Consider the following 13,001-nt stretch of genomic DNA (forward strand, 5'->3'; position numbering starts at 1 on the left):
ACTCTCAAAATAGTTTATCCAGCCTGCTGTACCGTCACTGATAATTTTTCGTTCACTACCTAAAAAGATAAGTGCGTGGTTTATGCCTACAGTTGTTTGAGGAATTTATATGCTCCTCTAGTGTCGTCATGATTGAAACTTCCCTCCATTTTTAGTATTTGGTCGTTTTCGTATCTCCTCTTCCTTCTTCTGCATGTTGTGTCGTCCTTTCTTCGTTCTTCTTCAAACTGTTCGCACCTTTCTCTATATTTTTCTTTGAGTATAATGCACGTATAGTTCATTTCTTTTGTCTTTTGCTTGTTTACATTCTCCATCAAACCAAAGCTCTTATCTTTGATTTTTTTTAATTCCTATCAATTTTTAGGCGTTCCCCATGTTATCCTCTTTTATTCCATTCTTCTTGTATTGTTTCGTCACCTGTTCTAGGAGTTTTCTATTCAATTGTTCTCGCAATCTATTTTCTATTTCTGGATTTTTCAGGTTGTCTAGGTTAATCTTTTCGGTGTGTTTGTTCTTCTCCTGTCTGCTTTATATTATCTAAATTGGATTTGCTGTAATAGTCAATAGCGCCTGTCTTTGTAAACTGGCGAGACTGGCAATAGTCCAGGGCGGGTCTGTTTTGAGATGGACGTTGAGAGGTGACTCTAATTTATTTGCAGAAATTGCTTGAAATTAACCCATATAATAATAATTGAGTTATCATCCCACTCAAAAAGGTCCGGAACATTGTTTAAATAATCAAAATGTCAAAAAATGAAGGAAAAATTCGATTTCTTTTTCGTTTTTTTTTTATTATAACTTTAAAAGTATTCACTTCTGAGAAAAGCTGCATTAAAATAAAGGTTGCGTAATTAAATGTCCTACAATATAGGATTGGCTAAAAATTTTTAAAATTGTTACCCTTGTTGCAAAATAGCAATAATTGCGAAAAAAACATAAAAAAACAAGTATTTGCATTTTACATTTTTCAACCATTTCTGCTACAATTCAGACCTTCATATTTCACCCAGAAAAACTTTATGATATGATAAAACACTACTGTAAATTTAGTTAACATCGGTGCAATATATTTTGCTCCAGCTTTCGCAAAAAAATTCATTTTTTCAAAATGTTGCAGGCCTGAAAATAAAGCAGATAGTAAGTTATATTTTTTTTACAAATAGAAGAATATTGTACCTTTCATTTGCAATGTTCAAAATTAAAATCGGTTAACTACCACGACGTCAGGAATTTTTTTAAATAAACATTAATTTTTGGTGCTACGCGCAGGACAGCGGTGTTCGATTCACACAAGTTGATTTCCACCAAAATTTCTTTCAATCTTTATCTAATATATTATTTTCTTACTCTATATTTTGTTGTATGTTCATATTTTAATTCCACAAAAATCAAACTAATTTGTTTATTGTTTGTGAATAATTGTTTAAACAATTGCATATGTTTAAAAATAATACACTTTTATTTTCTAAGTTAAAATATATGAGCAAAGAAAGATTTTGCTAAAAAAAGTGTTATTTCAAAGGACAGAGTATGTGTTTTTATTTTGCAATAAACAAATTTATTTATTTATTTCGAAATGTACTAAAAATTAAAATTTATCAATCATTATCAAAGGTCCTTGGAATGCCCAATCAGAGCAAACGTGTCCGCTGTCCTGCGCGTAGCACCAAAAACTAATTTTTATTTAAAAAAATTCTCACGCCGTGGTAGTTAACCGATTTTAATTTTGCAAATTGCATATGAAAGTTACAGTATTCTTTTATATCTAAAAAAAAAAAATCAACTTGATGTCTGCTTTATTTTCAGTGTTGCAACATTTTGAAAAATGAATTTTTTTTGCGAAAGCTGGATTGTAAAATTTATTTTGCAAAATCTATTAAACCGATCTTAATGAAATTTACAGTATCATTTTATCATATCATAGAGTTTTTTGGGTAATATATGAAGCTCCTAAGTGTAGCATAAATGGTTGAAAAACGTAAAATGCGAATAGTTGTTTTTTTATGGTTTTTTTTTCGAAGGTATTGCTATTTTGCAACAAGGGTGACAATTTTTAAAATTTTCAGTTTATCCTATATTATAGAAAATTTAATTAAGCAACTTTTATGTCTATGCAACTTTTCTCGAAAAGGAATACTTTTAAAGTTATAATCAAAAAACCAAGAAAAAAATCGAATTTTTTCACATTTTGATTATTTAAACAATGTTCCGGACCTTTTGAGTGGGAGGATATCTCAAATATTATTACATGAGTTATTTTAAAGCAATTTCTGCAAAAAAATATGAGTCACCTCTCAACATCCAAATGTACTAATATTTTTACAGATGCGCCCTGGTCTACAATTGGTATTCATTTATTATGTTGTATTATCACCCAAGTATTATCTTCATTGGTAAAAAATATTTATATTTATATAATACTTCGGCAGGATATTTTTTCATTACATTTCACCACTAATATTCCGCACAGTTTGCACATATTAATGTTATTGTTCTTATTTATATTTAGTAAAATTTTCACGATTTCTAATGTACGTTTTTTTCAGGCACAACCAACACATCCAGCAGATTCGACATGAACATTACTCCAAATTTATCCAAAAATCTTTCTCATCTTTTTCCAAAATCCTCAGCACTTTCCTTTCTAAGACACTATTCATCACAACAAAACACTCAAGATCTAACCCATGTCGATGAGGAAGGAAAAGCACACATGGTCGACGTGGCTGATAAAAATGTAACTAAGCGCGCAGCATCTGCCATAGCCGTAGTTAAAGTAGGTCCCCGCATCACGCAACTCATTTTAGAAAATGCCATAAAGAAAGGAGACGTCCTCACAATCGCCGAGATAGCAGGTATTACAGGAGCCAAAAAAACTTCAGAAATCATTCCTCTTTGTCATAATATAGGTCTCTCTTGCGTTAAAGTTCGCGCCCGTTTGAACAAAGAGCAAGAAACCGTCGAGATACAAGCCCAAGTTCTATGTGAAGGAAAAACCGGAGTGGAAATGGAAGCTCTGACGGCTGTCAGTGTAGCTGCATTAACGGTTTATGACATGTGCAAAGCTGTTAGTAAGAGTATTGTTATATCCGATATACATCTTTTGAGTAAACAGGGTGGCAAGAGTGGAGATTATGGTTCTGAAGAATTTCATTTGAGAGAATACAACAGAAGGCCTACTACCGGAATTTTTTCTCCTCGTGTTGGGCTCGTTTAAACTTATTTTTTACATTATATAAGCTTAAAGTGTATCACTTTTGTCCTTAGTTGTTTGGTGTAAGGGGCGTTTAGCTAGAATAATTATGTTAAACTAAATTTGCTACTCTACTAGCCCAGTTGGCCTTGTTGAAGGCATTACAGGAACTACCAAAAATATTATGTCTATTGTTGAGGCTTGAACATTCAATGTTGTCTCGTGATTTAGGCTGTTACAAATAATTAACGTAAAAATGGTGATTACTGCTATTCGAGTTAGTCGAACGAAATAATCGATTTCGTCTTTAACGCAAACATCCAACCGTTCAAACAATTTGTATGAATCTGGCGATATTCTATTACAAGCTTGGATGTTCAATCGTGGATGTTCTTGAGCCATGACATCGGTTTCCTTCCAATTCCTCTGCGGCCTTCGATTGTACCTTTCATGATAAGCTGAAGAATTCTGTACCGGCCTCTCCTAAGAACATGCCCTAGGTTAATAATAACTCAATATTTTTGTGCACTATGTGTACATTGTATTTTGAGAAAAAAGTCTTGGTGCTGTTATTGTTAATTCTAAGAAAGTAAGCAGATCATCGAAATATTACCTAATTTATCAAATACAATATTTTCTAACTCCGAACTCTTTAACCCCATTATACATGCATATGAGAGTAGTCAAGGAGTCCAACAATCATAATACTTACTCTATATATCCAGGAAATCCATAAGTAGATATTGCGTGTTCATTAAGCAAACAATCGCATCGTTATTTTTTTAAAATATCATAACTTTAAGGTACCAAAATGAATTTCAAACTAAAATAATGCGAGAACTAATTATAAACAAGAAAATTGTAATTTTGACGTTAAAACTCGAATTTTCCAGCATTAATCACCATCCCTCATCATACTACTATTCTATTGTAGACGTACTTAATTAGGCATATTCTGTAACTGCAAACCGAGTAGAAATGAGTCAAATCGAATAGAGGTTCGAATAGAGGTCAGCAAGTAGGAATTGGTATTCTGTAACTCATCTCGATCTCTACTATTGAAACGTTAGGTCGAAATTGATTTCGACTACACAAGCCCTGTCGAGATCACATTTCGACATCGTAATTGGTCTTGACGCTTGCGCATTGCCATTATTATTGTTTTGACGTTTATTTGTTAAATTAATTAGTGATTTTAGTTTGTGTTATTTATTTAGATAATTGTACATGTATTTAATTTTATATACCAATAATTATACAACATCAAGGTTAATAGAAATCATGAGACATTTAAGAATTGCTACTCTAATTTACTGGTAGAATGTGTAGATTTGAACGTATCTATACTAAATTTACAATCAAGATGCAGTAGAAATAAACAAACCAAGACACGTTAAATGCTACTATGTATATACATTGTAAATTATTATTCGGGAGTGCTCCTAGTAGCATTTAACGTGTCTTGGTTTGTTTATTTCTACTGCATCTTGAATGTAAATTTAGTATAGTGTGTTTCAAACGAAAAACCAAAATTTTTCTTAGAGAAAAAACTTACTTTTACCGTGCAATAATATTTTATGTTTATAGATAAAGTCTACTATGTAATTTAAATGCTCATCAGATGTTTTTTCTTTGGTATTCGTGTTCCCGATCGGTGTTCCACTTGCCATTTTTTATTCTTGTTGACTTGTTATGTTGAATTTACCAAACTTAACCAAAACCATAAAAAAATCAAAATTTCTTCTTTTTTTTGACGAATTCTTCGCAGAGAACACTTACTTTACTTTGCAGTGTGGTGTTGCCACCTCCTCCTGAGCGCGCCAAATATAAGTGGGCGTTTTCGATTTACAAGGATCCCGATGTGAGTTACGGAATGCCAATCCAAATACGAAAACGACGCGATAGATATCCAACATTCCGATTTCGAATAATTACGATTCGACTTGTGTCATTTCTATTCGTTTTGTTAAAAGTTACAGAATAGGGCAGAATTTCATGTTAAGTTATGTGAGTACACACAGAAGAACAGTACTGTATACACTTAATATAAAAAAATCATTCCTGAACTACGTCATAAATGTGCTTAGGGACACTGCCACTTAATGGGTTACAGTGGTTCGGTTACCATAAGAAATTATGCGTTTCCTGTAACGAACCTACTAAGATATTGTCGATAAAAACATTTTCGCCTATACCGTTGAAATTAAAATATATTTTTTGATACAATTTTTAAAAAAATTTCAAGTAAGTGTTTAATATAGTAAGTGTTTAATATAATGTTTATTGTAGATTTATAAGAATTTTGAGTTTAAGAATAAACTATTTGTTATCATAGAGAGGTATTTGAGACTAAATATATGACAAATTTCAACTTTATATACTGCAAATTATGTCGAATGAAGGTATCGATATACAGGGTGTTTCATTAATAATTGAAAATATTTTAACCGTAAATTCCTGGGCTCAACATATTAAGATTTAACCCAAACCACCTAGTCCAAAAATGCTTAATAAGGAATCTAGATCTATTTGAAAATGGCATCCTGTAATTAGTTTTTTTTTAATACCTCCAGAACGCTTCTATTTAGAAAAACGAAAACTGCCTATTTATTTTCTAGAGATAAATCGATGCCAAAAATTTCGAATTTATAGTAACGACCATAGAAAACGGTGAATTCTACCGAATTAAAGCAAGAGTGTCTTTTAGTATTAGAATATCTCACATTTAATAATCATGTGTCATAAATGCTTAAAAGTTAAAGACAAAAAAGTTATACGATAAAATAACCGTTGCCCTACCCAAAACGGACGCCTATGACCGTTACTGGAAATTCACAATTTATGGAATCGACTTTTCTCTAAACGATAAATAGACGTACCAGTTTTCGTTTTTCTAAATAGAAGCGTTCTGGAGGCATTTAAAAAAAAACTAATTAAAAGACGCCATCTTCAAACAGCTCTAGCTACCTTAGGAATGATTTTTGGACTAGATGATTTGATAAAATAATAATATTTTGAGCCCAAGAATCTACAGGTAAAATATTTCTAATTATTAATGAAACACCATGTATATAGGAAAAAGTATATCGATATAAATGCATTATACTACTATGTAGAGAAGCACAAACTTAAAAATCTACTTAAAAGAAATAAAGTTGAAGTTAGTCACATTGTTGAATTTAAAGAGGTTGTTAAATTGATTGTTAAATGCATATTTTTATAAATTTTTATTAAAATACAATATTTTTAAATTATTTAAGTCTTTTTTTGATGTGGACGAACGAACAAACTATCTTCTGCCATTAAGATCCTGAAAAAACGGTAAAATTACATTTTAAAGGCAAACATATTTTCAATGCATTACACAACTTGTGATTTGTAAATAAATAATTTGTTTGATGGAAAATTCTAGAACCAAAAAATGGAGAATATTCTCGGAAACATTCACCATCACCAGACTCACAATACTATTCTCACTGTCTCTATTTCTTCAAAAAAAAAAAAAAACAAAAATGGAAGTCCGAGTAGATTGACAACTTACAGAACCTACAGACACAAAGAACCAAATAAAATTGAGTGACTGATTAAGCCCTATGCTCCTTAATTTAATAATGAAGTCAATAAAAAGTGTCAACAAAGAAACATAATACAGAATGGGAAACAAAGAAGTAAAAATATTCTGTTAATATAAGATAAAGATATAGTCCGTCCCATATACTTACCGTGGCACGGCACGTCACCCGAGTCATAGCCCGTGTCTTCACATGATACCAACACGAAATATTTAGGCGGTAGGTCTGTTCCTTTTTAGAATTATTTAGCCGAGTACACAGGAATTACAGCCACTAGACATATTTTATTATATTATTATATGTGCGTAGAAATAATATCGGAAGATTTCTATTAATGTACATTTAAAGAAACATACCCGAACTTGTTTCATTTAATTTGTATAAGTGGAATATAAAGCCTTTTTATAAATCACACTTGTTCGGATTGCACTCTTAACTGTGATCGAACAAAGGTGTTTTGGCATAAAATGGTAACATTTATTTGACAGTCGCGGTGATGACACTTCATATTTGTTTTTATTCTTTACTATAAGTATTTGTTTTATTATATTTACTGTTATTATTTACTTTAACGTAAGAATATAATTTAATTCTTGTTTTCTATTTCTTAAGAGTTTTTTTTATTTACAATGAATATTAATTTGTTTTGTTGTATAATCCACTTCCGCAAAAATTATGTGACATATTTGATTTAAAACGAATTCAAGAATTTTTTGTAATTGGGCAACAATGTCAACATAGATCTCTAACGTAGATAATGACGTGCAACGGTAAGTATATTGGACGGACTGTAGTCTACAAAGACTAGTATACAGATTTAACATAAGAGCAAACTAATTTAATATGATTATATCTCAACCCATAAAACCAAACAATACTAATCAGCAAAGAACCAACCAGATGCAAACTAGAAATAAATAAATTACCTTGCAAGTACACTGCCCAGCCATGGAGAGAGAGAAGTGAGAGATCAAGTACAAAAAGCAAATAGACTGGCACGATGCTTTAATAACACTATATGGCGAAATTGACATTAACACTAAGATAAAGTCAAGAATTTATAAAGCCAGTGTAAGACCAATAATGACGCCAAGGTGCATCAGAAACAAGAACCGATACAATCGCAACAAAAGCTACTATAGTCCGTCCCACCTTGACTTTACAGTATAGGGTTGGATGGAGTATTCTTTGGTATAGGGAACATAGGCAATGCAGTCCTTAGGAGAATTTTTAGCGCGGTGATGCCGATTTTATCAAAAAGAATTTGTAATCGAATATAAGAGAGATTGAATTAAAACTGATTTAGAAAGACAATCTACAATTTTAGTATTTGTGTGCGTTTAAGTTTATTTGATATACTATAGATATTACGCATATGAATCCTAAAATTGTAGATTGCCTTTCTAAAACAGTTTTAATTTAATCTCTCTAATGTTCGAATACAAATTATTTTTGATAAAATCGGCATCACCGCGCTAAAAACTCTCATAGGACTGCATTGCCTATGTTACCTATACAGTAAAGTCAAGGTGGGACGGACTAGAAACGGTAGAGATGAGAGATCGAAAGAGGAGTGAAGACAGAAGAAAATGGAAAATTAGAAAAAAATGGGCATTCAACAGAAAAAAGAATGATAATACCCACATAAGTAGAATGTGCCAAAATAGCAAAATATAAAGGTATCAATCAACCAATGTAGAAGCAGAATTGCTTATAAAGATGAAGAAAAACCATGTTGAATACTATTTCAAATTTGGACTAGACATGGCCTCGGATCCTATTCTGAAGCCTTGTCTAAAAGCATATGCGGACAATTTCGTTTTTATACATCCGGAAATATCGCATTGTAGTAACAACACAACATGAATTGGATGTCAAATAATTACATAACTGCCTTTACGAAGTAAATAACCTATATAGTAAAATACTCGCCTGAGTATATGTAAAATACATGAAGAAAAACAAATTTAAACGGTATACTTACAGATTGGCATTACTAGCCATTCCAGGTACGGATATCGGGGTCAGTTTCGTCTCTTCGGGAACTTTCACAGTTAAGGAGGATTTCGGGCCCGTTTTCCAGGTGTTAGTCTGCTCATCTATGACTGACGCTTCAACCGCCAACAGGTAATGCCCTCCTCTGGGAAAGGCCAATAAAAATTGGGCAGTAAAGAAATCTTTATGAGGGGTAACTGTCTGAGTCAGCAGTGATACTTGTTCAAGTAACTGAAAAAAAAAATTAGTGAACTAGTCGAACTAAGCATATATAATAAAAATATACACGGTACCCCAACGAACATTTGTACCTCCTAAAGCTCGGCAAAATAAATGTTTTAATAAAAATTAAAAAACCGCTGCCTAGAGTGGAATCCCCAAGGAAAGAGAAAAAGAGGTCGCCCAGCACAAACTTGGAGAAGATGTATCATGGATGAGATAAGAAGTCAAGGAAAGTCTTGGAATGAGGTGAAGGCCCTAGCGCAAAATAGAACCCGATGGCGCGTTTTCACTGAAGCTCTATGCTCCACTTAGGAGTTCAAGAACATTATATATATAAAAAACCGGTAGATTTTTATGTGAGAATGACCAATTGTATACCGACAAATTGCGTGAAATTTTGAAAAATTATTATAAATGGAAAAGAGTCCAATATATTGCTCGGCATGACTTCCATTAACTTCCATACAATAATACAACCTTGATTAAAACATCAATCGTATTTTTTAAGACCTTATGAGTTATTCTCAACTGTATTTTCGGGTTGAGTGAGGTAAACGTTTAATTTCAGACGACCCCAGAGGAAAAAATATAAAAGATTATATAAAAGATATAATATGAAAGATATATAATATAATAATCTTATAATATAAGATAATATAAAAGATAAATATAAAATTCTTAATTGTAAGCCATAAAATGCGCAATAACTACCTCTTAAAACCTACCAAATTTCATTTTCATATCTCAAATGGTTTTAGAGCAATAAATAAATCGCCACTTTGTAAGTAAAAATTAAATATCCCATATCTCGGAAACGAAGCATTTGCGGACATTTGTTTATAAAACAAACGGTCATTATTTTTTCATGCAGAATTACCCCTTAAAGTTTGTCGCACTTATTTAGAAACACCCTGTATTGATGAAGAACGTTGCTAGTTGTTAAAGTACCTAACTTTTTTATTATCCAACATAAGCGAATGAATCAAAAAGCAAAATGTTAAGAAAGCCTAAGGCTACAGTTGAGTTTTAATTTCAATATTTTATATACGCTAGAATATTCCACAGGGTGTTCCAAACTTTGAGGAAAAAAACACACTATCATAGTTACACCCGGTATACAATGACACTTATATGTTTAGTAACAATATTATTACATCGATATTCTTGAAGAATAAAGCTATAACATATTAAAAAAATCACTAAAATCGGACAACAGGTTTAGGAAATACGAGACATCAAAAATGTCCCATTTTTAAGGTGGTGCGTTAATTTTGATGCTTAAATATAGCAATTGACGGCCATTGAACAATATCCCTTCGTTGGCTCAGTGTAGATGGTCTTTAAGTTGTGATGGAAACACCAAATAATAGTAGCAGAGTTTATTGATGAGACTTACACTATGGATGTTGACCCGGGGTACTTTCAGTAGAGACTTAAATGATGAGCGTTGAAGACAATCACTCGCGTTAATGAATTAATAATAATTGAATTTCTAGACAAGAGATCTTAGTTTTATATAAGTTTAAATTGGGTCAATGTAAACACGGGCCCCGCGTGATTTTGTGTATCTAATTAAGGTAAATTGTTTATCTTATGTCAGCAACTTTTGGCTGATGTCCAAATTATATTATTGATAATTGACCAAATGTGTATGTAATTTAATTAATTACGTGTGTGTGTTTAATAACAAATAAATGCATTCGATCTACTGGGTGATAAAATGATACTGTCCAATTTCGGATATGAATACTGAATATTTGATATTGGACATACTGCGGAATCGGGCAAAAACTGGCCCAAGTGTCAATTCTCAAAGTTTACATGTAAGTATTACATAAAATAGTCAAATTCAAACATGTTAATAAATAAATAGTTTAAGAATAATCAACAATCTTCCAACCGTACTCTAGCTATCAATGTCCGACTCTATCTCTAGATTAAAATTAGGGCAATTGGATGAAAATGTGGAGAGTGGGATGTCGGTCTTTGAAGTCGACGGTACATTGTTATGCCGATTACTACTTAATACAGGTACTTCCTGTTCGTTAGTCTGAGTATGTGGATTCCCTGAGCGACATAGTCGTACAACAGGACGGTATTTACATAACGTGAGTATCCCAATTATTACCATTATAGTGATGGTCCCGGTGGCTACAAAATAATGCCAATTAGATTCTGGAATCGATTGCCACTGCGTATGCGTCATTTCTTGTTCTAGACTTTCCTCCTCAAGTAACGCGTGACGTAACTCTCCTCCTGGTAGGTCCAGGTAGGTGTTTAGCGGCATGTTAAACCTGCGGGGTGTCCTCGCCACCAATTGGGCCACGGGAGTGATTGGCGCCTTCAGGTAGCTTGTTACCGCTCTCTCCATCCCACTGCTAGTGGGGAGTAATGTAATATTTTTCGTTTGGGCGATACATTTGGGTGAAAGTTTCAGGAATGTGACTCGTTCCAGTACTCTTTCGCTCCGATTTCCATCGCAAATAATGGATATGTGTATCGTGACTGGCGTGATAACGAGCCAGAGGTTGGGGGTACCCATCTTACTCCATTGAGCTGTCTGTATTGTCCTGGCTACCACTGGACATGTGCTATTCTTAGATCGCTCATAAATTTCTTCAAGTATGCAGTTTGGTTGGGTATCCATGTTCCTTATAGCCGTTGGTGAGCACGCTATCTGCGTCTTTGTCAACAGTAAACATCTTTCCCTATCTTCTGCGGTCAATTCGAAGTAGTGCAGTGTGTTATAATCTACGACCAGTAGATTCCTTGGGGCGACAAATGTGCGCAACACCGACCCCTCAACGTTAAGTGGTATGGCCGTGACTTTCAGCATGCTGTACTTAATTTTCCCTGTCACTATGAAATAGCCGATGACTGTTATATATCTGTCGTCATGACTGACTTCTGTTTCTATAATGGGCTGTCGTCGTATTTCGACCCCTTGTGGCAGTATCTGCCCTGCTTTCTCTATCAATTTGGTTATCTCACCCGGTTTCACTATATCAATGAAGTGTCCGTGGTTATAGTGAAGGTTTAATATTCCCTCGTAAAATTGAGTATATTCGTTTATGAATTCCATAACTTGCAACGCTATCGTTTGTATTCGCAACGTGCTATATTCGGTTTCTAGTCTCTGTGCTTTGTCTTCTACTTCGTTAAGTCCTTTAGATATTTCTTGCAGGCCTGTGATTAGTGCTTTGTTAAACTTGTTCATTTGCTCGTTTATCCTGTTCTCTGTGTGATTGATTGATGTTATTGTTTCTAACATTATCTTCGCTTGATGCTGTGATCCCTTTATTAGCTCCTTTTGGTTATTGTCTAATGCTTCAATGTTACTGTAGGCTTCGTCATTGACTCCAAATACTGAGGTTAATATTGTTCCTAATATTCCTCTTCTTTCCCTTGCTTTTATTTCTACTGTCAACCCCTCGCTTACTGATTCCGCCTTTCTTTGTCCTTCCTCTAACTTCCCTATTATAGGTATCCTTACAATTCACGATTTTTATATCCTGACACAGTTCTCGTACTCCTTGTATCATATTTCCTATTAGTTGGTGCTCTGTTCGAATTCTTCCCTTTTCTAGTAACACCTTTATTCGAAATGTTCCCCGGTCTATAACGACCTCTCCAAGATCTTCTGTGAAAAATCCTGGTTCCGGATTATATATTTTATACGGTTCTGCCTTTATGGGTTTTAACATCGTTAAAAACATTATAGCTACTAGTATTTTCTTCCATCTTAGTGCTGCTGCCTTCTTCGGCTTTTCCTGTTTCTCTTCTTCCAGTCGGATTAGTTTATGTATGGGTCTTTTTGTCAGTTTCCCGTTCGCCTTTCTCACTGTTACGACTCTGGTTAGTCCCTCCGCTCCAGGGTGTGTTTCTGTTACCCTCGCTAATGGCCATCTGCCTGGAGGTGTATCTTCTTCTTTTATTATAACTATTTCTTCTTCTTTTATGTTAGAGTGCGCCTTATGCCATCTATTTCTCTGTTGTAATTGGTGCAGGTATTCCTGTTT

At 33.5% G+C, this 13,001-nt stretch overlaps 2 protein-coding genes across 4 annotated transcripts in view; one reads left to right on the forward strand and one right to left on the reverse strand.

The window, feature by feature from the left end:
• The window catches only part of LOC114338405 (molybdenum cofactor biosynthesis protein 1), an 81,337-nt gene extending 74,890 nt beyond the window's left edge, over positions 1–6,447 (forward strand). Inside the window, exon 7 of one of the 2 annotated variants that reach the window (XM_028288995.2) lies at positions 2,547–6,447. In XM_028288995.2, the coding sequence (XP_028144796.1) occupies positions 2,547–3,217 (671 nt within the window). In that variant the 3' untranslated portion in view covers positions 3,218–6,447. The remainder of the gene's footprint in view (positions 1–2,546) is intronic. The other variant, XM_050658591.1, reaches the window with a different exon arrangement.
• The window catches only part of LOC114338407 (integrator complex subunit 7), a 68,873-nt gene continuing 62,277 nt past the window's right edge, over positions 6,406–13,001 (reverse strand). For both annotated transcript variants that reach the window (XM_050658590.1, XM_050658589.1), the window contains 2 exons: positions 8,750–8,991; positions 6,406–6,503 (listed from right to left, as the gene is read on the reverse strand). In XM_050658590.1, the coding sequence (XP_050514547.1) occupies positions 6,449–6,503; positions 8,750–8,991 (297 nt within the window). In that variant the 3' untranslated portion in view covers positions 6,406–6,448. The remainder of the gene's footprint in view (positions 6,504–8,749; positions 8,992–13,001) is intronic.

The sequence above is a fragment of the Diabrotica virgifera genome, chromosome 8 (genome assembly GCF_917563875.1).
Source record: "Diabrotica virgifera virgifera chromosome 8, PGI_DIABVI_V3a".
NCBI classification, from domain to species: Eukaryota; Metazoa; Arthropoda; class Insecta; order Coleoptera; family Chrysomelidae; genus Diabrotica; species Diabrotica virgifera.